Consider the following 27,136-nt stretch of genomic DNA (forward strand, 5'->3'; position numbering starts at 1 on the left):
TAGTAAAAAACACAGAAAACCTACGGTGGATTGTATCACATGATTAATTAAAATCAAAAACAGAAGATACCTTGTTGAAAACTCGCTGTATACCGACCAAAGCGCTGTTTTGTCCATAGTTGGTGCGTTGAGAGGGTATCCTCAGCATGGAGTTGTTCCGCAGTGCCCTGGGTTGCACGTTCAGATTAATTACACCCAAAATAGCAGGACAATCGGTTCTACCTTGCAACGTATCGGCAGAAACATAGCTCTTGCGATGTGTCTTGCGTCTGGAGAGTCTCCAAATGGGTCAGTCGACATCGACTCTCATAACTAGGCAGGCGGAACCGGTTTCGCCAAGGTAAGCGACGAAGAGCAAAGCGTAAGAAGCGGCGTTGAACCGATTTAATTCATACCACTCCGTTTTGGTAATGTGGACAACGGAACAGTATTCGAGCGTGGAACGTACTAATGAACAGTAGAATGCTTTGAGGCAATACACGCTGGTTAAATGCTTTGTGATGCGGAAAATAAATCCTAGAGTTCTGGATGCCTTATCCACAATGTAAGATACATGCCGTTTAAACGATAGTTGGCTGTCGTATTCCCTGATAAATTTTCTACGTCCTGCCTTCCCAAAACTAGAACACCGAATGACTCGATGCGCACTCCTCTTACGTAACTGTGCATCTGGAAAAGTTGCGATCAAACGCAAAAGTTTGCGTCAATTTTTTTGCTGGTTGCCAATCTCATTTTACATTCGTGCTGTGCTAATGCATTATTTAGTCATATTAAATCCTACGCAGATGACCGAATTGCATCATACGTATGGATCCGACAATTGATATTAATTTTTTTTTGACTTCACTACGGTATCTGTATTCACTACATCTGCCCCCGGCCGTACTCTTCAGATTTATAAATTTAAATATTTTATTTTATTATATATTTTTTGTTGCTTAGTTTTTTTTTAGGTTTTGAAAAAAAAAATTTAGGTAGTTCCGTTATTTTGAGTAACTGAAAAATAATTTGAATGTTAATTAATCGAGCAATAAAAGCAAATAGTTTTGTTTCAGTGTACCACGTTTGTTTACATGTTGGTGTCTACTACCGATGATAACACCGCTGGGCTCTACGCTGAATTTGTTTTCTGTGCGATTGACAGGACTTTTTCTTTCTTTTCTTTTTATTATTAATTTTTAGACTAATCGCAAGCCAGAAAATTTTTTTAGTTTTGAAAAAGAAGCAATGTGTTTTTTTTTTAAGTTTCATTTAAACTTAGATTATTCTATTATTACATTAAATACTTATGTCATCTAAAGAATATGTGTCAACCGCTGTTGCTCAGCAGGTACGTTTAGTAAAATAACTGGTAAATATAATCATCGTTGAATCTTGCAGGACGATTGATTATGTTCCTTTGTCGAAGAAGTCTACTGCTTTGTTGATGCGAAAGTTGATCATTAGCACAGGGGATACATGTTTTTTCGGGTTGTGTATCACACGACTCTGAAATATCCGAGTGAGTCAAATCTGGAGCTAGTTTGACATCTTGGATATTTCTAGTGTATTGTACACCAGATCTGCTCATCACAACTACTTTTGGTCCATCTCTAGCAATAACTTTGTATCGTTCGGCGGAGAAAACAGGATCGGTCTTGCTTTTTCTCTGGTGTGCAAGCAAAACAGTATCGCCGTTCGTAATACCGCATTCTTTTGCCCCACGTACACGATCAGCATACTTTTTTGATATAAGTTTTGTCTCAGCATCTCGCTCACGAACTTTTGCCTCAATCTCTTTAGAATCTTCTGTTGATTCGGAAGGCTTCCATATACCAGGGAAGTTACCCCTGTACTTCCAACCCACCATTAGTTCGAAAGGAGTAACTTGTAGCCGCGAATGTGGAATCAACGTATTATGTCTGTGTGCATACTGTTGTAGTGCTGTACGCCAGTTAGAGCCATCTAATTTTGCTGCTGAGAGAGCTTTGATGATTCCCGAATTCTGCCTTTCAACTGCTCCATTGCTCTGAGGACCCCCACATTCGAAAAACTTCGTTCAAAGCTGAGTTTGTAGTATCTGCATCCGTTACCTTCATTTCTACTACGAACAGGTAGCGCAAGTATGTGTCTGTTACAACTAAAAATTCTTCAGACCCAAAGGCGGGTAATGCGAGGAAATCTATTTGCAGCATTTGCCAAGGTCCTTCGGGCAGTTCTCGTGAGCATAATGGTAACGGTGGGTTTCGCTTTGAAAGTTGGACGCAGGTGTTACAATTCTTTATGAAACGAGTTATATCGGCTGACATTCTGGGCCACCAGAAAAATTCACGCATAACACGTTTCATCGCCACCTCTCCTATGTGTCCTCCATGTGCAGAGTTAAGTGCTTTCAGTCGAATTAGAAATGGTAGAATTACTCGGTCGTCTTTAAATACCAGAGAACCACTACAACGCAAATTATTTTTCTGTGCTTCATATGATCGTAGCTCAGATGGCCATTTGTTCGACGACATCGTTTCTCGTACTAGTTGTAGTTCGCTGTCTTTTTCCGAAAATGTTTCTATTTCGTCCCAAGTAATGATCATGTTACTAGCATCCAGCGAAAAGAGATAGTGAGTCTCATCTTCTTTTTCAAACGGAGTTGCTTCCTGTGTTGCTGGTATGAGACGAGACAACGCATCGGCTACGTTTTGATTTCCGGGAACTCTTTTGATTTCATAGTCGTAAGGCTGTAATCTCAACGCTCAACTTTCCGCGCGTGAAATTGCTCGTTTGTCTAAACGATGATTAACACTGAATATATATTGGATCGCCTCTGCATCAGTTCTAATAGTGAACGGTCTGGTCAACAAGTAGTATGAAAACGTTTGAACACCCCAAACAACTGCTAGAGCTTCCTTCTGCGTTTGGGAGTACCGTTTTTCCGCGATAGATAAAGATTTAGAAGCACGCGCTATAATTCTAGGAGTATTATTGCCGTCTATTTGAGTTAGTACCGCGCCCAAGCCAACAGGAGAGGCATCTACGAAAAGCTCTATACGGTCTGTTAGGTTGTAATAACCTAGTAGCTTTATAGAGTTTAAAGCTTCGTTTTTGAGCCAATTGAACTCATCATCTTCGCTATCAGTCCAATAAAAGTTTTCGGAATTTGCAAGGTTTCGTAAGTGTTCAGATTTTGTTGCCCGATGCATAATAAATTTGTCCATGAAAGTTATTAGTCCTAGGAAGCTTTTTACTTCTGAAGTTCCTAACCGCTTGAACTGTTTCTTCCCCAACTTGCCAGCCGTTGGGAGTAAGATGAAAACCAAGGAATACAACTGTTTGACTCCCAAAGATGCATTTGCTTTCATTCAATACAACATTGTGGTTAGCAAGACAAGCACGAACTTTTTCCAGATTAGTGTCATGCTCTTATTTTGTTTTTCCGAATACAAGCACGTCATCCAAATAATTTTTGCATCCCTTGCAATCAGCAAGCACAGTTCGTTGGAGCGTCTCTTGGAATATATCGGGTGCATCACACAGACCGAACGGTAATCGGACGCAACGGAACATTCCGAACTCTGTGTAGAAATTAGTGAGATGGCGTGAGTCTTCATGCAGTTCAATGTGAAAAAATGCATTGCTTAAATCAATAATAGAGAACCAGTTGGCTCCATCTAACTCGGAAAGAATTTTCTCTAAAGTAGGAATCGGAAATGGAGTTCTGTGAATATAGCGATTAGGTCCCCGTAAGTCAATAACTAAACGTATGTCGTCTTTGCCTTTGGGCACGACCAACATTGACAAACAGAACGAAATATCTATTCCATCAACAACTCTTTCTATGATATCAGCTGAAACCAGGTTCTCCAGTCTTTTTTCAACTAGTGATTTAACTGTCAAAGGTATATAGGTAAAAACATTTCTGCAAGGTGGTTTTGTTGTGTCGTAGTAGATTTTAACAGGAGGGACGTTGAATTTTGGAAATGCTTCGACAGTGAAAACTTAAGCAATTTCTCCTGCGTATACCGATTCTACAAACGAGATCTCCTTACATTTTATAGGTACCTGTAAACCTAGCATCAAAACACTGTACCGTGAAGCTGTAGGTCTTCCCAACAAAGCACAAGCTTCACTGACTACATAGAACTTCTCTATGTATGTAGGTCTATCACTAGAAATATAAAGAGGAGCGTGGAAAGTAGCCAAAACCTTGATGGTGCCTTCTGTTGCATAAGCTTTAAGTGTTTTGTCTGATTTGTATTGGACGTCGAGGATTCCAGTAGAATAGCTAGAGTTCGAAATGAGCATTTTGAACATTTTATCAGTGAATGTATTCACTTGCGCACCGGAATCAATCATGAACATGCATTGCATGCCTGATACCTTTGCGGTAAAATTAGCGACGTCATCTCCAGTGAACATGACATTGGTGCTGGTACACGCAACTTGTACAACATTATCAAGTGCTTCCATTTGAGGACCTACATGGGTGTTCATAACGTTCTCCGTCTCATGTTGATTTTCTTGCAAACGTATCTGAGGATCACATGTAACACACCAGTAATTGTTAATTATTTATTTTATTTCATTTGTTTTTTTTTTGTAATTTAATGAATTTAGTAAATTTGATTGAGAATTAATTTGAATTAGATTTTTTTCCAGAACATTGCGGATGAATGAAAATTAAAACTGAGCAAAAATTAGAAATCAGTGGAATCACTTACTGGTTCAACAGCCTCTGAGTCTTCTCTCACTTCCTCAATCGCTGCGACTTTTTTGCAGATGTCTCCAACGGCTCAGTAGATTGTCGCTTAATGCCATGCCCTTTACCACGAGTGAGACACGCTCTCTGGATGTGACCACGAACTCCAAAACTGTTGCAAACTTTCTCTCTGTGACTACAATCGTCAGCCTCGTGATATATGCTGTTACAGCGCCAGCATTTATTCTTACGTGTGAAATGGGATGATGAACTAGTGTAAGCGTTATTCGATGCGTATCGGAACGATGAACTGTCATTGAATAAGGGCTGTCTGCCGCGTGAAGCTCGAGCGCCTCCTCTAAACGGCCTGTTAAAATTGAGCTGAAATTTTTTTTGTGGTACATAACGCCCCGCGCGACCCATGTTTCCTGGGTATGATGCACCAACAGATGCTACTAATGCTTGCTCATCATTGCGGTACTTCCTGCGAACATAATCCTCGTTCAATTTAATTGTTTCTATTTCGCGTACTACATCGATTAAATCTGTGAAACACTTATTGCGACTCAACATTTTTAGTGCAGCTTTTCGGACATCCCTATTGATGGCATGTTCGGCAATTGTTGCCACAACTTGTTCAAATTCTTTTGAGGAATCAAATGCGCAGAGTCGAGCCATCGAGCCAACACGAGTAATATAAGCCAAGTCAGATTCTTCTTGCTTCTGAGCGCACATTGCTAATTTACGCCTAATAAGCATTACGTCTGAACCTGATCCAAAGTAAGATTTTAACCTTGACATTGCATTGGCAAATGGAAAGCAGCTAACATTCGGGTCCTCATTCGACGAATTTGAAAATTTCAAGAAGTTGAGATCCGGCCTTGATTTCAAAAATGGTGAACTTAGTTAATTCATCTTGTACTCCTGCTAATGTCATTGAATCTACGAGTAGATCTTTCCAAGCTTCGAAGGATTGGCGATGAATCTCACCGTCATCCGCAGATTTGCACTCGGGTATATTGACGGAAGCGATCGAAAGCTGAATAATAGAGTTGTAAAACCGTGAATCTTCAAAATTAGCTACAGCTGATACCCTGCGAGTACTAGAAAATGGGGTGTCGCTTTCGAAATCAGATCTGTTGGCCTCTTTCTCAGCTTGATTAGCCAGAAGTTCCTCGTTGATTCGTTGACTTTGTTCGAGTTCTTCCATTAGTTGAATGTTTTTGGCCCTCTCTGCCGCCAATTCACGGGACAAATCTTTAACCTTATATTTTTTTCTTTGCTTCTCTACGGAAGGGACGCTAATATTTTCAACCGGTGAATTGCGCGTCATATCCTTCATTTTGTACCCTTGCTTCTGCGTTTGCATATGTTTCGCTGTGAAGTAGAGATAAAAAAATGCCTGAAACAATTTGTATTTGTTGTGTTGTGTTGAGACCGCTTCGCTCAATCATTCTGTTTTTTTTCCGCGAGACCGCTCCGCTTTTTTTTGCAATGAGACCGCTTCGCTCATTTTTTTTTGCAATGAGACCGCTTCGCTCATGCGATTCTTTCTCTGTAAATTGCATCATTTCGCCTTGAAAATTCTTTTCCACTTCCAATCTTTTTTTTCCTTACAAGCCTAGATAATCAGTCAATGAAATCACTTTTTTTTTATTCACTCTACTTACCTACTGGCTGCGCCATGTCGTATTCCCTGATAAATTTTCTACGTTCTACCTTCCCAAAACTAGAACACCGAATGACTCGATCCGCACTTCTCTTACGTAACTGTGCATCCGGAAAAGTTGCGATCAAACGCAAAAGTTTGCGTCAATTTTTTTGCTGGTTGCCAATCTCATTTTACATTCGTGCTGTGCTAATGCATTATTTAGTCATATTAAATCCTACGCAGATGACCAAATTGCATCATACGTATGGATCCGACAATTGATATTAATTTTTTTTGACGTAGAACTACGTTTTACTTTAGCATACCACACAGGGATGCAAATCAAATGCTTATAGGTCGGTTGGTTTTCAACCGATTTTCTTCATTCTTGCAGCAATCGATTGGAAAATTATACACGCATCTGCCCAAATGCAGAAAAATGTTGTTTGAATCTACGAACTATTGCACTAATGAAAATTGTCAAGCCTTGTTGAAATAGAAATAACGTCCTCTGATTGGTCGCTTGCTTGTTGTTTGTGTATGATATGATATGATGTGTGTATGATATGGTGTGATGTGTGTATGTATGTATGATATGGTATGATGTGTGTGTATGATATGATATGATGTGTGTGTGTCTGTATGATATGCTATGATGTGTATGTGTCTGTATGATATGGTATGATGTGTGTGTGTCTATGATATGGTATTATTTGTGTGTGTGTGTGCTGTGTATGGTTTTTAACTCGCACGTTCTGCTAACTGCTGAATCCGGTTCACGAAATTCACAACCCTTCATTAGTAGACACTATAATTCATTACCCAAGTAAAAATATTGGTTTTATCAAAGTTTCATAGCGCTCAAAACAGCCAAAAAAGCTCTGTGAAACTTTGATAAAACCAGTTGTGTTACTAGGGTAATGAAACACTCAATGCATTTGTTAATAGTGTACGTAGTTCTACGTCATTTATGCGGTCGTGTCTTGGATACAACCTCCTACTTTTTTTTGACTTCACTACGGTATCTGTATTCACTACATTGGCTATCCAATATAACGCCTAGATCCTTCACATGGTCGACTCGTTGGATTTTGGTATCGCCGAGCTTGTAATCAAAAATAGCACGAATACGGCTGAAGGAAATTACCGAGCATTTCTCAGGATTGACAATCATGCAGTTTAGATTGCACCAATTTGTGAAGGTGTTAAACTCCCGCTGGAGGCAATAGGCATCCGCTATCGAACGGATCTTCAGGTATAACTTCAGATCGTCAGCGAAGGATAAACGATCACCTTTAAGTACACAGTTTACTTTAAGTCCGCCTTGACGTAAGTCTCATTATCCATGATGACACAATGAGGCTTCGTTAGCATCTGGGTGTGCAGATTCCGGGCCTAAAACTTTCCCACCGTATTTTGCCGTTCGTAACGATTTATAGTCTTCAGCTCTTGATACATATGCAGTCCCTCCCAGTGCTTGACTCTCTGAGCGAAAGACCTAGACAGATTCAACTTTTTGGCCACATCCTAGACCGAAGCATTCCCGAAAAAAAGTTTACGATGTATTTTACGGTAAGAACAGTAAACGGACAATGTTTTTTATTGTAACCATAAAAAACACGGTATTTTTACTGTAAGCTTGCAAACGATTGTTATCATTACTATGTTTTAACATCGTTTTTTGTTGTTGAATCTACCACCGACAATAATTTTACCATGAAAAACATTGTCAGTGACTTCTAAATGTATGGGAAAAATGCCTGAAAAAATGCTGTTAAGATACATAACGACTCCCCTTTTTCATGGTATAAATGGCAAAAACGATGAAAAACATAGTTAAATTATGGTATAACTATGTACAATTACAGCAGCTTTTAAGGTTTTTTTAATGTTATTTTTTCCGAGTTGGGATTCTGCATTTTCTCCTTTTTGACACATTTCTCCTTCCGTTCAGTGCTCAGTGTTTCGAAGGAACGTTTATTCACACGACTCCCCGTTGCGTTGACTGCACGCTTCCGAGTTGTTGTCCGATGTCCCAATGAGAATATGGCTCCTTCGTTTTTCCTCTTTCTTTGGCCGTTGCCATGATGAACACAAAGCAAACCGTTTCATATATTATTCCATTGATGATATTATTCTGCATACGAGAAAAAAAGTGTTTCGCACTGCCTCGCTTGCATTATAGCATCGGCCATACTCTCGTGAATCATAATCACCTGACAGCTCGCTGGGATTTGTACCGAAGGATTTTGTGCTGTATAGGCTGTCATTAGCGACAGCTTGGAAGAACCAACAGACACAAGGAGATGAAAAATAACAGCCTATTTGGCATTGCATGTGTGTGCTGTCATTAGTCGCTGTCGGACTGTTTACCGAACTTGTGGGAAGCAGGGACAGCTGTGCAATACGATGAGATTTAGTTTAAAATTTGCTGTCACGGAAATAAAGTCAATTTCAGAAGCCTGGTAGGGTAGCATGCTTTGTAAAGTGTAACGAAAATAGGCTCTTTCGAAATGCATATTATGTTTCCACCCCTGATCGAATTTCAAACGCCAATGTCTTGATCAAAAGGAAAAGGTTGCCCCAAACCTATGGTATAATAAAATTAGTAAAAAAATAAATTGAAAATCAACAATTCCGGTATAGTTTTGCAGCTTTTAACCAATCACAAGCACGCTTTCCCTTCGCTTGTTTTCTGACGCTTGCTGGCTCACATAAATAGAGAAAGTACGAAAATCAATCATTCATTTTACTTCTTGCACAGACAGCGCGTTACGATGTGTGCTTTTCAGATGTCATGTTATCATTTTCAAATGCTTACATTTCCTCACGTATAAAAATTTTATTTCGTATTTAGATATACTGATGTACAAAATTTAAATCCTAATTTGTTCTGTTTAAGAACTATTTTCTGAATAGCCCCGGCTTTATTTCAAGTTTCCACTATTTGTCCCAGTTTCGCAATACGATTGTACCAAGCTCTCACAAACGCAACAATATAACATGCATCGTGTCGTGTTTGAGGAGACCAGGGCGAATCTATCTGTCAAATATCGTGAAACCATGACCAACACATTTGGCAACAAGGCGTCTGTATGTTTTGGTTTTTGTCGTTTTGATCGAATTAAAATGGAACGTTCTTTTTTATCAAAACTTGAGAAATCGCGGAAAACTTTTATTAATAATGCGTTTCGTAGTGAAATTTTGGGACAGCAACAAGTTTTTGACGAAAATTGATGATGTTTTATCGTCACATTGGTAATTTATCAAACGTCATGGACCAACAAACTTCATGGACTAGAGTTGATCTGCGATAACGCACACATATATGAAATTTGACAGCGGTAAATCCCCCCTGGAGGAGACAGTGTTCCCGTTCCCGTGTCGGATGGAAGCAGATTGTTGCGTGTTTAATATATTGGTAGACATGAGTATGAAGGTCGAAATTCTGCTGTGATGTCAAACTATAACCTTCTTCTTTAAGACGTTTGTTATTTGTGCCGTGTTAAATCAATGATATGTGAAGAAAAAAAAAGACGTTTGTAACCTGTGCGGTTGCAATTTCAGCATCGAGAGACTCGAGAGGAAGCCCGCCGTGTGTAGACGTTTTGTTTATCGCGTCTCTAATAATCGCGTTAAATTGTGGTGCATAGTACAAAAAATTGTGAAAATCGTTTGATAGTTGTAGTTGAGGGTATTCCTTGTTTATTACAGTATGTTTGAAGTGAATTACGAGTGACGGGACTCAGGAATTAGAATTTTATTACAGTTTTCTTGTACAGTTTATCGCTCTGCAAATGGCTGTCCTAAAGCAGGTATTAGACGAAGCAAATATTTGCTATTTTTGGTAAGGATTTTGTGCAAATTATTTTGTGCAAATAAAATTCGTACCAAAAATAGCAAATTGGAGGATTGAAGATTGAAGGATTTTGTGCAAATTATTTTGTGCAAATAAAATTCGTACCAAAAATAGCAAATGTTTGCTCCGTCTAATACCTGCTTAATAGCGCAGTGTTGTGTTGGTGAACGCGTTTAGCGTTCGTGTTCATGCGGAGAGTGTATTGTGTCTAAAGTTCATCGCAGTGAAACTTCCTCTCCAGTGTCACGCTGTACATATGCTTCCCAGTCAGAATTTCATGGAACGCGATTCGGACCATCGGACCCATCTCTCTCAAAATTCATGCGGGTTGAACGAAATTCGCTCGAAATACACGATCTCTCGCTAACGGCGGAAATAACATCAATAAAATCTGCGTTACGTAAATCCATTTTTATATAGTGGATTAAAATAATTAATCATGCACCATCCTAAAATAAATGAAGCGCTCTAATCCAACACTGCGCTATCAAAATAATCAAAATAAAGCAACCTGCACATCGCCGTTGTTGCATCGCACACAATGAGATTTGAATCGCACAGCCCCGCCACCACGTTTTACGTTATGTGAATGATATCACAATTTTTATTATTTAGAAACCCTAAATGTTTCACAAATATATTGTTCCGAACCCTACAAATATTTTATTGCAATAAAACGCACATGTCACCGCTTACTTTCTTGATTTAAAATGATGGTGCTTATTGTGCACCTCAGTAACGGCGGGAATAATATCAATAAAATCTGCGTTACGTAAATCCATTTTTATATAGTGGATAAAAATAATTATTCATGCACCATTCTAAAATAAATGAAGCGCTCTAATCCAAAACCGCGCTATCAAAATAATCAAAACAAAGCAACCTGCACACCGCCGTTGCTGCGTCGCATACAATGAAGATTGAATCGCACACCCCGCCATCGTGATCTCTTTGCGGCAGGAGAAGTTTGGTTGTGTTTGTTTTGACCAAGTCCGCATGCCAGCCGCACCGGACTTGCTTCAAAACAAACACAACTAAACTTCCCTCTTGCCCGCGACGCACGAAGACGAATGAACCCCTAGGAGCGAATGAACCCTGGTCCGACATTTTTGTTGCATTTGAGCACGACATCGGACCGATGTTGAGCGAAATGTCGACCCGTTGTTGGACCGATCTATCGGAGAATCGGACGCGAATTGGTCCGACATCGGCCCGACAATTCTTACTGGGTTGTCGCCGATGACAAGTTCTGCTGAGCGGCAAAAGCCGAGAGAGCGGCAACTGTAATCATGGAAACGGTTTGTTTGTGCTTGTTCGGGTGCGGCATGCATGCTTGACTCACTGAATGCTGCTTCGGTGTCTGAGATAAGTGCATACATTTACAGACATGGGGCCGTTCCTAAACCACGTGGTCATATTTTATCACTTTTTATACCCCCCGTACCCCCCCGTGGTCTTTTGGCCAACCCCCCTCCCCCCTTGCGACTTTAACCACGTGGTCTTTTTATTTGTCAAGTGCCGAAAATTCGCTTAATTTTTTAAGATTTTTATTGTTATACTTCCAGTACCTACATTCATATTTCTAAAATGCAAAAGCTTCATTCTTGACTAAGTGGCAACAATAAATTATAAGTCAGAAAAGACCACGTAGTCATTTCGTCAACCCCCCCACCCCCGTGCGTGGTCTTTCGTGGTCTTTTGACAAACCCCCCCGTCCCTCTCTTTATGTCCACGTGGTTTAGGAACGGCCCCCATCTTTATTTTAACTGCTGGTGGCTTCACCGACATGAATCAAATACTTATCTTTGGTATCCGTGTGTGTGTGTTGTATCCCACGATTTCTTAGGCTGATTGTGTGCTAAGGCCAGAGGGCGCGAAGCGCAGCGTTTTATTATATTTTCTCATTGTTGATATTTATATTTCTTACCTGAAAAAAGACGCGTACCGCACAACTTGTTTGTCTGTTTCGCAATTTTTTTATTGTTAAAATGTTTTGAAATTTCGAACTTAAAATTTGTCGGATTACTTTGTTTCGATATGCATTGTTTTTTCTTTGCTGTTCATAACTTCTCTGGCTTTTGAATGATTATTTTCAGCTCGAAGCTAAATTTTTGCAATATATTCGTAGACGAAACACAATTAATGTAGGACGTTTTGGTTTAGGTGTGTGTGTTTTCTTTTTTAATTTATAGAGCTTTGGATGCGTGGAACTTACCCTTTTTCATCTTTTATCAGGTATTTTTGCCTCAACGATTGATATTGACGGCGAATATTCATATAGTTTAACACATGAGCAGGCTGGATGAGACCATACCCGCGTTTGAAAATAATTTACTTTTTACAACTCGCATTCGAATATAAGTCACATGTCAAATTTGATGAAGACAGCAACTGGATACCGTATAGTGGCCGTTTTAAACAACGTCATCGCGATATATATTTATTGTGCACAGTATTGTTTTTTTATTATTGAATATATCAACTTATTGATTCTAAAATAACAAAAAAAGATAGATAGGTTTTGGTTTTAGTACAGTGATTAATCGTTTGAGGTCGGTTTGCGGTGGCTGGTGATCTAGGGATTCGTATCGCGTAGTTTACTCTCACAGGACATAAAATCGGTGCCGGCAAATCAGCTCGATGATTCGCGCTTAGCTTTTGAATCTGACGATTATTTATTTGGTTTAAAAAATTATTCTTCTCGCGTGGGATTGAAAAATATATGATCGATGACAAGTTCTGCTGAGCGGCAAAAGCCGAGAGAGCGGCAACTGTAATCATGGAAACGGTTTGTTTGTGCTTGTTCGGGTGCGGCATGCATGCTTGACTCACTGAATGCTGCTTCGGTGTCTGAGATAAGTGCATACATTTACAGACATGGGGCCGTTCCTAAACCACGTGGTCATATTTTATCACTTTTTATACCCCCCGTACCCCCCCGTGGTCTTTTGGCCAACCCCCCTTCCCCCTTGCGACTTTAACCACGTGGTCTTTTTATTTGTCAAGTGCCGAAAATTCGCTTAATTTTTTAAGATTTTTATTGTTATACTTCCAGTACCTACATTCATATTTCTAAAATGCAAAAGCTTCATTCTTGACTAAGTGGCAACAATAAATTATAAGTCAGAAAAGACCAGGTAGTCATTTCGTCAACCCCCCCACCCCCGTGCGTGGTCTTTCGTGGTCTTTTGACAAACCCCCCCGTCCCCCTCTTTATGACCACGTGGTTTAGGAACGGCCCCCATCTTTATTTTAACTGCTGGTGGCTTCACCGACATGAATCAAATACTTATCTTTGGTATCCGCGTGTGTGTTGTATCCCACGATTTCTTAGGCTGATTGTGTGCTAAGGCCAGAGGGCGCGAAGCGCAGCGTTTTATTATATTTTCTCATTGTTGATATTTATATTTCTTACCTGAAAAAAGACGCGTACCGCACAACTTGTTTGTCTGTTTCGCAATTTTTTTTATTGTTAAAATGTTTTGAAATTTCGAACTTAAAATTTGTCGGATTACTTTGTTTCGATATGCATTGTTTTTTCTTTGCTGTTCATGACTTCTCTGGCTTTTGAATGATTATTTTCAGCTCGAAGCTAAATTTTTGCAATATATTCGTAGACGAAACACAATTAATGTAGGACGTTTTGGTTTAGGTGTGTGTGTTTTCTTTTTTAATTTATAGAGCTTTGGATGCGTGGAACTTACCCTTTTTCATCTTTTATCAGGTATTTTTGCCTCAACGATTGATATTGACGGCGAATATTCATATAGTTTAACACATGAGCAGGCTGGATGAGACCATACCCGCGTTTGAAAATAATTTACTTTTTACAACTCGCATTCAAATATAAGTCACATGTCAAATTTGATGAAGACAGCAACTGGATACCGTATAGTGGCCGTTTTAAACAACGTCATCGCGATATATATTTATTGTGCACAGTATTGTTTTTTATTATTGAATATATCAACTTATTGATTCTAAAATAACAAAAAAAGATAGATAGGTTTTGGTTTTAGTACAGTGATTAATCGTTTGAGGTCGGTTTGCGGTGGCTGGTGATCTAGGGATTCGTATCGCGTAGTTTACTCTCACAGGACATAAAATCGGTGCCGGCAAATCAGCTCGATGATTCGCGCTTAGCTTTTGAATCTGACGATTATTTATTTGGTTTAAACAATTATTCTTCTCGCGTGGGATTGAAAAATATATGATCGTATTGCCTACCACGGCGAATCCTGATTTTTCCTACCCCATTATACTAACACAAATCCCCTCCCTGTGACATCCATAGAGATGCAGAGGTGAACTCGGTCTCATAACTCTCTGTTGGCCGCGATCTCGTTGGTGTGCAGCTTTGTGTTGTGCAAGTCCAACGAAGGTTGTCCTGTTGGCCCGTGGATCGTGTGCTGCTGTTTTGTGTGGCTCGCCGGCTTGGTAAGCAGTGCGATACCCCGGTTAATCGACAAGAAGGAGAAGTCTGCTGTAGGAGCAGCATGCAACACATCAGCTCCGCCGAAGATTGTTGCTGGAGCACCACGGAACCCGCCTCGAATAAATTAACTACTTTTTTCTATAAAAACAACCTTCTGGGTCTTAGAAAATTTTCGAGCTTGGGGCCATGTATATGCCATACATGAAAAAATCAACTTTCGAATTTCGTTTAGCGGTAGGGCTCAAATATTTCGCCTTCTCGAATAGAGTTCCCATGCCAAATTTCAGCTTGATCGAACTTCGGGAACACGTGCCTCAAAGCGGTCAGAGTTTCAAGTCTCCCAGCCTTAAAAGTCCCAGAAACTTGATTTTTTTGTAAAAAAATTTCTCGATCTCGACGTTTCATGTATTTCTAAGACATTTGGAATCACAAAAAAAAAATCGATATCGACCATTTCATGAACTGCTACCTATGCATTATTTTCATCGGTCGAAAAGTTGAAACTTTGACCGCTTTAAGGCACGTGTTCCCGATGTCCAATCGAGTTGAAATTTGGCATGGAGACGAAACTTTTGAGCCCTACCGCTAAACGAAATTCGAAAGTTGATTTTTTTATATATATACAGTTGGCTCCAAGCTCAAAAATTTTGTAAGACTCAGAAAGTTGATTTTTTAGAAATTTTTTTCCTCGAGTTAACACCGAATCTCGACGTTTCATGCTTTTCTAAGACATACATCATCTAAAAACAAAATTTATATTGATATTTTTCGTGAAACTTTGACCGCTTTGAGACACGTGTTCCCGATGTTCGATCGAGCTGAAATTTTGCATGCGGACTTTTTTCGAGAAGACGAAACTTTTGAGCCCTACTGCTAAACGATATTCGAAGGTCAATTTTTTCCATACATCTCATTGGCACTGTACTGTACAACGCTCCAAATTTTTAGTTGTCATCCGTTATTTTCAGCTTTGAAGTATTTCCGCTAATCTATTTTAACATATGATAAAATTCGTATCAGAGAGGCCAGAACACGCCAAATAGGTGAATTAATTCTTGTTTTTCATTCCAAAAAATGTATGACTATAAAAGCCCATTTATTTGACCAAAAATATGTCACTCTATACGCTCAACTAAATGAATCAATTGAACTCTGTGGCTACATTTCACCACTGGTAAAACCCCTTTCTATGACACTCGTTGCCACTTTTGAAAGATAATCAACACAACCGAACACTAATAATTCAGCTTCACCGTGCAGAACCCAGCTCACCACGCATGCAGCAATAATGAATCTTCAAATGACCAGTGCAAACAACAATAGCATTTGGACCGCTTCACCGGAAACAGAGCACAAACGGAATTCGCGCAAAATTTGTCAACACCATCATTCGCCGCAGCATCGAAAATATAAAGTCAGTGTGCAGTGTGGGCAAACACAAATCGGCGCTTTCATGGCCAACTGGCCGCACCGGCTTCGTCATGTTAGAGTGACATGTCGATTGTTTCCCACCATCAAATTTCGCCTCACTGCAACTGGTAAGCCACACATTTTCGGCTGATAATGTCGGCCAGGGCAATTATTGTGCGTGTAAAATGGATAAGCTTACCGATCAGTCAAGTCCGTGATAACGGGAGGAAATCGCGCGCCGCTCCTGCCTGACCCGCCTGAAATTAGAGAACAATACAATGTTTAATTAATTTAGCGTGCATACCGACATATTCGACTACACGTGTGTTTAGTTGAGTGATTTTCGCAACGGTGTGCGGCATCAATTGGGCCATTGATATTTAACAATTGCGTTCAATAGATTGTATTAGAAAAAAAAACGGTAATCGCAAAAATCTGTAAAGTTCAGGTCATAGTTGTTAGGAGTATGAAGAAAACCCTTCATTAAACGTCTTATAATCCTATTACAGTGTGCATTGGAAAACAGTACTTTGTTTTAAGAGTTATCTATAATACAATATGGTTGGCAAATGGCTGGACACGTGTAACTTGAGACCCTAATGTGGCCATTCACCTCTGTCCAGCAACTCCTATCCAAACCTCCACGTGGTGCCGACCGGAATACGAGTAACCTTAGCGGAGATCGGGTAACCAACCCCGGTGGAAACTATGGTCGTATGCTGACTGGGAAGGGGGTCGTACGCGGCTGTATCCCCATAGGGGCGGCGTACAACAGCGTCTGACCCGGAGCGGGCGGCTGAATTATGGAATGCTGTATCCCGCCAGCTACACCTAAGATGGCAGCCCCATCAGCAGGATGAAGGTATCGCGACCCTGGTAAGGTAGCATACCGAAACCTTTCATCAACCACGAACAACGATTTTAGAAATACGGAACGGATCAATCGGCAAAGACCTAGGCTACGAACACGGAAAAAGATTAAGGTAAACGATTGGAAATTGGGTACTTGGAACGTCCGATCTCTCAATGAACCGGCGCGGGCTGGCTTGCTTGCTCGAGAACTACAGCGGCAGGGAGTCGAAATCGCAGCGATTCAGGAGGTTCGGTGGCCAAATTCCGGAGAAAGGGAATTCCGTGCAGTAGGCCCTATTGCACGCACTTCTTTCAAGTACCACATCTACTACAGTGGCGGCAAAGCAGCGGAACGGGGCGTCGGTTTCGTAGTGCTGGGAAATCAGAAAACAAGAGTCATCCGGTGGAGGCCCGTAGATGACCGTATATGCGTGTTGAGGATTAAGGGCAAATTCTTCAACTACAGTTTAATCAACACCTACGCACCGACAAACGACAAATCCGATGAAGTCAAAGATGAGTTCTATGACAAGCTTGAGCGAATCTATGACGAATGCCCAAAACACGACGTAAAAGTCGTCATCGGAGACGCAAACGCACAGGTTGGGAGGGAGGAATTCTTCCGTCCGGTCATTGGAAGGCATAGCCTCCACTCGTCAACCAATGAAAACGGCCTGAGGCTGATAAACTTTGCCGCGGCCAGAGGAATGGCCATATGTAGCTCCTATTTTCCACGTTTGAATATTCGGAAACACACCTGGAGGCATCCAAATGGAGAAGCCTGCTCCCAGATCGATCACGTACTGATTGACGGTCGGCACTTTTCGGATGTAACTGATGTTAGGTCTTTTCGGGGACCAAACATTGACTCTGACCATTATCTCGTCGTTTGTAAGATCCGCGCACGGTTGTCGAACGTGCTGAAATCTCGCACAGAGAGGACGACGCGTTTCAACATTCAGCGGTTGAAAGCTGATGGCGTGGCAGCAGAATACGCCAGAGAGCTGGATCAACGGATCGCAGAACAGCATGAGGAAGGAGTGGAAGACATAAATGGGCTGTGGAGCAGTATTCACGGCGCCCTCGAAACGACTGCGAGAGAGGTGGTAGGTACGACGCGTGAAAGGCAGCCTAACGGCTGGTTCGCTGCCGAGTGCCAGAGAGCGACAGATGAGAAGAACCGTGCCAGGAGCCGCATGCTCACTGCGGCTACGCGTCAGAACAGAGAGAGGTACAGGGTGGCAAGAGCTGCTAAAAAAAGAACCCACCGTCGGAAGAAGCGCGAGTACGAGGAGCAGGTGCTCGCCAGCGCAGAGGACAGCTATGCTCAAAACGACGTGCGGAGATTCTATAGAACTGTCAACAGAGTCAGAAGCAGGAATTTCCCGGTGCCGGTCATGTGTAATGACAAGGACGGCAACCTGCTTACTGATAAACCGACGGTTGAGCATTTTCAGGCGCTATTGAACGGTGAGGTACCGGATGAGCAGAGCAGGAACAGGATGACGATTATGAGTGACGAACAAGCTGTGGAGCCACCAACACAGGAGGAGGTGAAAAAGGCGATTAATGAGCTGAAAAACGGCAAGGCCGCTGGTAAGGACGGTATCCCGGCCGAACTTCTAAAAGCGGGAAGCGAGCGGCTGTACTATGCGGTCCACCAGATAATACTAAGAATCTGGGCGGACGAACAAATGCCGAACGACTGGTTGGAAGGCCTCATATGCCCTATCTATAAGAAGGGCCATCGATTGGATTGTGGCAACTATCGAGGGATAACGTTGCTCAACTCCGCATATAAAGTGCTCTCCCGTATCCTGTTCTTCAGATTGAGACCGCTAGCGGAATCTTTTGTTGGCGAATACCAGGCTGGTTTCCGACAATGGCGTTCCACGACGGATCAAATTTTCACCCTGCGACAGATCCTCGATAAGTTCCGGGAGTACAACTTATCGACTCACCATCTTTTTGTGGACTTCAGGGCGGCATACGACTCAGTGAAAAGAAACGAGCTGTGGCAGATCATGCTGGAACACGGTATCCCTGCGAAACTAATTAAGCTGAGTCGTATAATCGTGCGTGCGGATAGCTGGCGAGACATCAGCCGCGTTCGTAACGTTGGATGGACTGAAGCAGGGGGATGCGCTCTCCAACCTACTGTTTAACATCGCTCTTGAGGGTGCAGTACGAAGAGCAAACGTCGAAAGAAACGGTACGATCATCACAAAATCTCACATGCTTCTTTGCTTTGCGGACGACGTCGATATCATCGGTATCAACCGTAAGGCCGTGGAGGAGGCCTTCGTACCTTTTAAGAGAGAAGCAGCGAGATTGGGACTTGTCATTAACTCTGCCAAAACGAAGTACATGGTAGCTGGCAGAGAGCGTGGGAGTCCCCGTGGTGTTGGTGCTGAGGTGGAGATAGATGGGGAACGATTTGAAGTGGTTGACGAATTCGTTTATCTTAGTACGCTTGTGACATGTGACAACGATATGAGCCGTGAAGTGAAACAACGAGTTGCATCTGCGAACAGGGCTTTCTACGGACTGCGTAACCAGCTAAGGTCCCGTAGTTTGCAAACTCGCACAAAACTAGCGCTGTATAGGACGCTGATACTCCCGGTGGCCCTTTGCGGACATGAAGCATGGGCGCTGAAGGAAGCTGATCGACGAGTGCTCGGAGTTTTTGAGCGTAAAGTTCTGCGATCGATACTTGGCGGTAAACTGGAAGACGGAGTGTGGCGCAGACGCATGAATCACGAGTTGTACCAGGCATACAAACATGCTGATATAGTGAAGGTAATACAGCGGGGCAGGTTTCAGTGGGCTGGACATGTAGCCAGGATGCCTGACGAGAGAGCCGCCAAAACTATCTTCAGTAGAGAACCAGGAAGAGGCCGTCGACTCCGTGGTAGGCCTCGCACGCGGTGGATGTGCGCGGTGGAAGAAGATGCACGATCTGCTGGTGTACGGGGAGACTGGAGAACGGCTGCTCAAGAAAGAAGAAGATGGACATCTCTAATTCGTTCGGCCCTGGACCGGTGAACGGTCCGTTAGCCAAAAAAGTAAAGTAAAGTAAGTAAGTATAATACAATATATGGTTCAGTCCAATTGCGTTGGTTTTTCAGTTAAAGCAAATTTAATTAGTGCGCATAAATAGGACGAACTGAATATTTTTCGAAACTAAGTCACGAAACCCATCACTAAAGGCCTAAACACAATGGATATGTTGCGGCTGCGTTTGCAGCAATTTGACAGTTAGCCCATACATTTCCTGTCAAATTAACGTCAGCGCAACGCAATCCATTGTGTTTGGGCTATAGATTATTACGTTCAACCGTGTAGAGGAAATTCATATCTTGAGGATTTCTCGGTCGATTTTTTCGCGCCTTCGATTGCAGATAGATACTAAGCTTCAGGTGGATTGAGGTGAAGTTTTTTATAGAACGTTTAAACTACCAGCTGCAGAGTAATCTGCGAGTAAGGTCTTTTTTCACCTACAGAGCTAGCTTACTAGTAGCGGCTTCCAATTTATCAGAAATGTCACCACGCGCAGCTGGACTGTCCTACGATGACGAGCGTCATCGGCAGTAAAAAAAAAGCCGACTTTGAAGATGCGTAGTTTGCATCTTGCCGCGAGTATAGTCATGCACAACTGACCTGGTCATCCGCTCAACGCTCACACACCGGCGCTTACTTTCACACCGTATTTTTCCGTACTAATTATGCATGAACACGCTCTGGTGCCGAGTAGCTTTGCCAGTAGCAGCATATGCAAGTCGAACGCAAACGGCTTTCGGAATTCCACCGCCGGAATGGGGCGAGGATAATTGCATTGTGACTCAAAAACAATCGCTCCGTACGCGATCTCTATTCCGGTTGCATGCTCGAAAAGTTTGAAAACAAGTTGGGACACTTTTGAAGTACTTTTTAAATTGTAATTGTTACATTGCTCGAAAAAATAATACACTTGTTTTGACTTTTAAAGGTCAAACAAAACTATCAGGACGCAGCCATAAAAATAAATTAATTAAATTGCAGTGATTTCAATCTACACTTTCTGGACGCATGAAAAATAATTGTTTATTCGAAAACTTCTTGGAGCAAAATCAAGCAACTTTCCTGGTATATATATACCAATTCTAGAACTACGTCTTCAACGTTCTGCGGTGGTTGACGAAAACACATCTGACCGGAGGTTGGAAATTGTGGGCTCGAGTCCCACCTGCTGAACTATATTTATCGAAGTTTCCACTGTCATATTTTCAGATAATTTAATTTTCTATCTCCATTACTACTTTTACTCCTTGAACCAAACATTAATTTATAAACAAATCCTAGAAAACCATTAATGATGGTAGTTTTTTTTCTTCCAACAGTTCAAAATGGCAGACTACTTTGACGAATTGGGCTGCGAGCCGATCACAGCCGAACAAACCCAAAACCACCAGCTGATGCTGATGGTTCGCTTCCTGCAGCAAAATGGATTTTTCGCCGATGAGCTAAGCTCAGAATCGTTGCCACCGCCGGCCAGTAAGGAGCTGGTAAAAAACCTACCAGAGAAGTTGGTAACCCGAGAGGACGAACGCTGTGCGATCTGCATCAAACCGAACGAAGATGTGAACGAACCATTCCTGGTGCTGCCCTGTAAGCACGATTTCCACAAGTCCTGTATCCTGCCTTGGTTGGAGAAAGTGAGTCTTTAGGCGTATATCTGGTAAGCTCCGATCGTTTGAATTGTTTGGGTTTTTTTACTCTCAGACCAACAGTTGTCCTCTGTGCCGATTTGAGATGAAAACTGATGATGAAAACTACGAAGAGCAAAAAAAGTTTCGCCAGAGAGCAGTCCAACGAGAGCAGGAAATAGAGGAGCTCCACAATTCTATGTACGGCTGATTGAAAGTCGCTTTCTGTAGGCTAAATTAACAAGATGTCGCCTGGTGGATGATGGAGATCTGCATTTGGTATCTATACGATGAAGTTTTACCTGTAAATGGAAATGTACTAACGGATGAGTGCAAATAAAACATACTAAATTAGTAAAACTAGAGTTTAATTTATTAAAAAAGAGACAGGTTGCTTCCAAAATGGACGATTTAGTGAGTAGTATAGTAGAATAAACAAAAGTAAAAAGAGTGTTCGAAGTTTTAGACAAAAGTGTTCAAAGTACCCGCCCTCCGGATCACACCTTCAAGGACGATGTTGAACAACAAACAGGAGAGTCCATCTCTATGCCTTGACCCTCTGCGAGATTCAAAGGGGCTCGAGAATATCCCTGCTGCTGCTGCTTATGCTTCTAGATCAACCTCCGCTTGATGTATCGTCATTTAGGTGTCAAATCAATATACTTCTTGTACCGGTCGACTACATCGCTGGCGTCATTGCACATGTCTGCTTGCGGCATATAGCCTCTGCGATACTGATTTGCCTTTTTATGGAACTACCGCGTATCGCTGGCAAGGGACAGCTGCTCGAGCTCCTCATATTGATCGTGTGCCTCCTTGACTTGGTCAAGTATATTGCCCGCTGCGTCGCATTCCCTGTCATACCCGCCGTTTCTGCCGATCGGTGCCTCTACCAGAGCCTGGCAGTTATTTTCAATTAACAATTATCAGGTTATAGTGACGCTTTGACCCGTCACTTTCAATTAAAAAGCTTTTGTATCATTTTCAAGCACTTCGTGAGTCACATGACACACAGTCGAAAGCTCTTGCTGTGATTCTGACAACTGAAGAGCTTGGAATTGATACAAACACTTTTCAATTGAAAGCGGAGATTATCACCATCACTCTCAAATGACGATTCTCAATTGAAAATGGCAATGAGCGCTGACGGAGACAGATGGCTTCCATACACTGCCGTTCTACGCATAGTTGTCCCATGTTACTTTTAGGCGATTTTCGTTTTTTATCACCAATGAGTCTATTTACATGTATATTTTTTAAAAACTTTTGAAAATAATATTGTTTGTTCCGAAAATCTTGAAAAACCGTACCAAGTCTGTTTGTCCTATCGATAATTTTCTACACATATTTGTCCCACTAGATTTTTTCTATTCTAATTCATCCCACTAACCACTAATTCTCATATTTGCAACTTGGGAAGTGCTACAGAGCACTGAAGACTTCTCCTAACAACATTTGACTACATTACGGGTTTCAGAAATTCGGTAACGAAAATCACTTTGCTTGATTATTTAAATGCGGTGCGTTCATATCTTTGTTAGGGATACCTAAACCTTGTTTGCTAGTTTGTAACCTGAATGATTTTCCTTTTCGAGCATATAAGAAAATAAACGTATGAGATTCATACTAATTGGAAGTTGTAAGAACTGTCTTTTGTGTGTAGCCAAAATGGAGAAAGCCCAACAACGTTCAAATACTGTATGATGGGAATGGGCAATCTAAAAAAAATTCCCCTTTGTAATGGTAAGTCATCTGATACTTATTCAAATAACCTAACTTTCATCTCGACTATCATCACTTGTGTATAAAGTCAACAAGATTAGCGTGATCATTTTCGTGGAAGAATAAACAGCCTTCTTTCCTTAGTACGAATTTTGTATTGAGAAACATCGAATGCACGTGGTGGGACTGATATGCGTAGAAATTACCTATTGGAAGGCAAATTTCACGGCATTATTGTCCCAGTGGGTATTTTTTATGGAAAAGAGTGTTAAATCTAAAAACCTTCAACTAGATTTATTGAAAACAGTCTATTGCAAGGTAAAACTGGTTAGAAACCCATAATTGCATTTGTCACATTGACGCAATGCGTAAAAGTAATGTAAAACTTTAAAATCGTTTTTCTCGTTTGCATGATTTAGAACATGGGACAAATATGCGTAGAACGGCAGTACAGTACTTCACGCATATATATATATATATATATATATATATATATATATATATATATATATATATATATATATATATATATATATATATATATATATATATATATATATATATATATATATATATATATATATATATATATATATATATATATATATAAGAAAGAGGAAGGAAATATTGATCGGAACTTGCGTAACGTATTTATTGGATGCCATTGCCGTTTTAATCAGGGTATAAGAAAACTACCATCAAACGACGCGATGCAGTGCTAATTTCAATTGAGACACTGAAGGAAAGTAAAGAGTCTCTCCCTCCGTCATTCTCTCCGTCGATTGAAATAGTCATTAGTTTCATTTAAAATGATCCGAAAGAAGAAAGAGAGAAAGAAGTGATTCGTTGATAGTAGCCGAAAGGAATCAAGTGAAAACGAAACTGTTTGAATCGAAATGACATCGCGAGTATATCAGTTTCATTGTTTTGTTTCAAAAATGTAGAGCCCTGGCCTCTACTCCAAGTGTCGCCGTTGCGTTACCCCTGATAGCTGTGCAAATGATGCCAAAGGCGTCCTAATGATGCACCAGGTATCTCTGCCGTGGGTAATATCGCTTCGAGCTAATGCACGAATTCCTCCGCAGGCTGGAAGTTTCGGAACTACTTGATGTTAAGCTACGGATACACGGTCGATATTTTCGAGTGCAGGCATACCGCAACTTCGGAGTGGTTCGAGTCAATATCCGCACTGCGATTGGTGCGGACGTTGGTAGTGTATGAGAAGAACCGGGCGTCGTGGATGTCTTTGTGTGAGAAGAAGGTACTACCAGTTCTCGAAAAGCTGCAAAGTTAACGCGTCGATTGTCGTTCGATTCGGTGTGCAGGCTATGTAGCCGATCACTGGTTTGTACATTTCTTCCCTTTCGATCTGAGCGTTCATGTACTCGATGACAATCTAGATATTCCGACGCGAGCAGCTGTTGTAGAGTTTTTCCAGCTGCGCATAGAACAATTCCTTCTCTACATCGGGTTTTCCTTCATAAGGGCAGTGCACATCTGTCGCTGATTACATTTTCATTTAATCACACGACTCTGCAAGCTGCCCAGCGTACAAAGTTGGTACCCAGCTCGTTATTGGTGCCTCCGATCCTGTAGTACTGTAACCTGCGCCCACAAGTCTTCCGTACCTTCTCTCCTCTCTGGTAAAATTCCTGGAGCACAACGATGTCATAGTGGCGAGGTTCTAGCTGACCAAGCAGGATCCGGTCACCTCCCAGGACGTTCAGCTCCATATCAGTCGCTATATGAGTCACCCCTGAGATGGGAAACAGACCAAGGAGAACAGCTTCCCCTTCTCTGTAAGCATACGACCAAGTTTTAATTGATTCACCGATCTTTCCTTGGGTGCTCGTATCCCACAGGTACCATGTGAATGAAGGTGTAACATATTAGCAAAGACGAGATAACAAGATACACAAGTGTCAGATTTTCTCATATACCTTGCGAACTTTCAGTAATGTGGCGCCCCCGAATGACTTCCAGAAACATTAATGGCGAATGTTCGTGTGTAATGTGCATAAACTATCAAATACGAGCTTGACAAGAACAACTAAAGAAATGTCTTGTCAAACGTGCCAAACCGATAACACGTATTAGTGGGGGTTACCCTACACACTAATAAAATAGCTAACTGCAGAGGGCAGCTAGCTACTCTTCGGGTTGCGTATTTTAATTTGCCCGGCAGACCCTTACAGGGCAGCGTGTACCCCAATCGGATTTCGGACTTTTGCTAGAACACTAAAGAAAAAAAAATAAACAAAATAAATAAACAAAAACTCATCCGTTTATTCCGGTTCTTTAGCTGTCAGTTGCGGTGAGGGTCGCCGATGGTGGCCGTCCGTGCTCCTGCAGCTCGAAATATCCTCCGGTCGCTTCTGCTGCAGTGGTCGTCGGCGGGGCGGTGTCTTCCTGCTCCTTGGCACTTAGCCGGGGGTAGCCAATAGCGCAGCTTACCCTATCCGGCGAGCAAACACCTGTATTAGCACTCGCACTCACGGGCCAACGGAACAACCTTCGCTGGTCTTACACGTATCCGCGGAACAACCTTCGCGAGACACACACGACACAGACTGCAAAAAAAACAGCAGTTAAAACGCGCATAAAAATAAACACAAAACGCGACGTGTGTCCTGTACCGAGGTCGAGGCTAAACTTATCATCCCGCGATGGCTGCCGACCACAACATACCCGCCGAGACTGGATTCAGCACCACTTTTTCGCAGCTAGAGGAAAATACCGGCCTATCTATCCCCAACAATACTGCGTACCATTTTCGGTGGACTGCAGATGGAAAACGGAGTGTGGAGAAGGCGAATGAGCCACGAACTGCAGGAGCTGCTTGGGGAGCCATCTATCGTCCACACCGCTAAGATAGGCAGGCTGCGGTGGGCTGGGCATGTTGTAAGGATGTCAGACGACAGCCCGGTAAAGATGGTTCTTGAAACCAATCCGTCAGGGACGAGACGGAGAGGTGCACAGCGGGCAAGGTGGATCGATCAGGTGGAAGACGACCTGCGGACCCTACGCAGACTGCAGAGCTGGCGAACTGCAGCCATGGACCGAGCGGAATGGAGACGACTCTTACGTACAGCAAAGGCCACACCACGGCTTGGGACTGTTTTACAAGCAAACAATTCCAAAAATTAATCGACCAGAGTTCCGAATCGTTGAAATTGTTTGGTCTTGGTATGAAGTGCTAATTCTGAAAGCATTCGCAAAGCGAGAAGCAGTCAGCTATCATCTGACCCAATCAAGGCCTGAACTTGAAATCCAATTCTAATCCATTCTTCAAGACAACTCATCTTTTCAAAATACTGCAAGTCCCAGTACTAATTTTGTACGGTTCTGACTTGCAGGGGAACGGTTGTCGGGTTTTTTATCGACTGTCCAACTTTCGTGTTCTTACGGTGCCAACACTCGATACCTGAGCTAGAGTTAATTTCCGAACCACTCATTCTATTTTCTCTTTCAAACATTCCAATCGCCATTTGCAATTCGACTCACATTTTGAATTAACTCTAGAACATTGCTTCTCATTCAACCACACCAACTTTTATTCGTTCACTCATCCATATACGATCACACATTCACGCACTCCTTCTGGCACCCATCCCATGTCATCGTCAACATTCTGGACCAAATGTCTTTCTGTCCCTGTTCATCTCAAAAGCATCTCCCATACTGAGACGTTTGAGAGGGACCAAAGAATGTCTCTCGCATAATGCGGTAAATAATAAAAAAATATTCCCTAAGGAATTCAATTTTATCACCCTGATGGTTAAAATCTGAAACCCCAGTATTATGCAAGACTCCGAATACACAACATTCGGTTCCGATGACACACATTCATACA

The 27,136-nt window shown here is 41.8% G+C and overlaps 1 protein-coding gene across 3 annotated transcripts in view; it reads left to right on the plus strand.

Annotated features, from left to right (window-relative positions):
• Positions 1–21,921, plus strand: part of LOC129718441 (E3 ubiquitin-protein ligase RNF181) — a 60,441-nt gene extending 38,520 nt beyond the window's left edge. The window contains exons 1-3 of one of the 3 annotated variants that reach the window (XM_055669228.1): positions 1,194–1,330; positions 21,256–21,570; positions 21,638–21,921. In XM_055669228.1, coding sequence (XP_055525203.1) covers positions 1,289–1,330; positions 21,256–21,570; positions 21,638–21,772 — 492 coding nt within the window. In that variant the 5' untranslated portion in view covers positions 1,194–1,288 and the 3' untranslated portion in view covers positions 21,773–21,921. Of the gene's footprint in view, positions 1–1,193; positions 1,331–19,813; positions 19,952–21,255; positions 21,571–21,637 lie in introns of those variants that run through there. The other 2 variants (XM_055669229.1, XM_055669227.1) reach the window with 2 other exon arrangements.
• The last annotated feature ends 5,215 nt before the right edge of the window (positions 21,922–27,136 follow it).

Source organism: Wyeomyia smithii, chromosome 1 (genome assembly GCF_029784165.1).
Source record: "Wyeomyia smithii strain HCP4-BCI-WySm-NY-G18 chromosome 1, ASM2978416v1, whole genome shotgun sequence".
In the NCBI taxonomy this organism is placed as follows: domain Eukaryota; kingdom Metazoa; phylum Arthropoda; class Insecta; order Diptera; family Culicidae; genus Wyeomyia; species Wyeomyia smithii.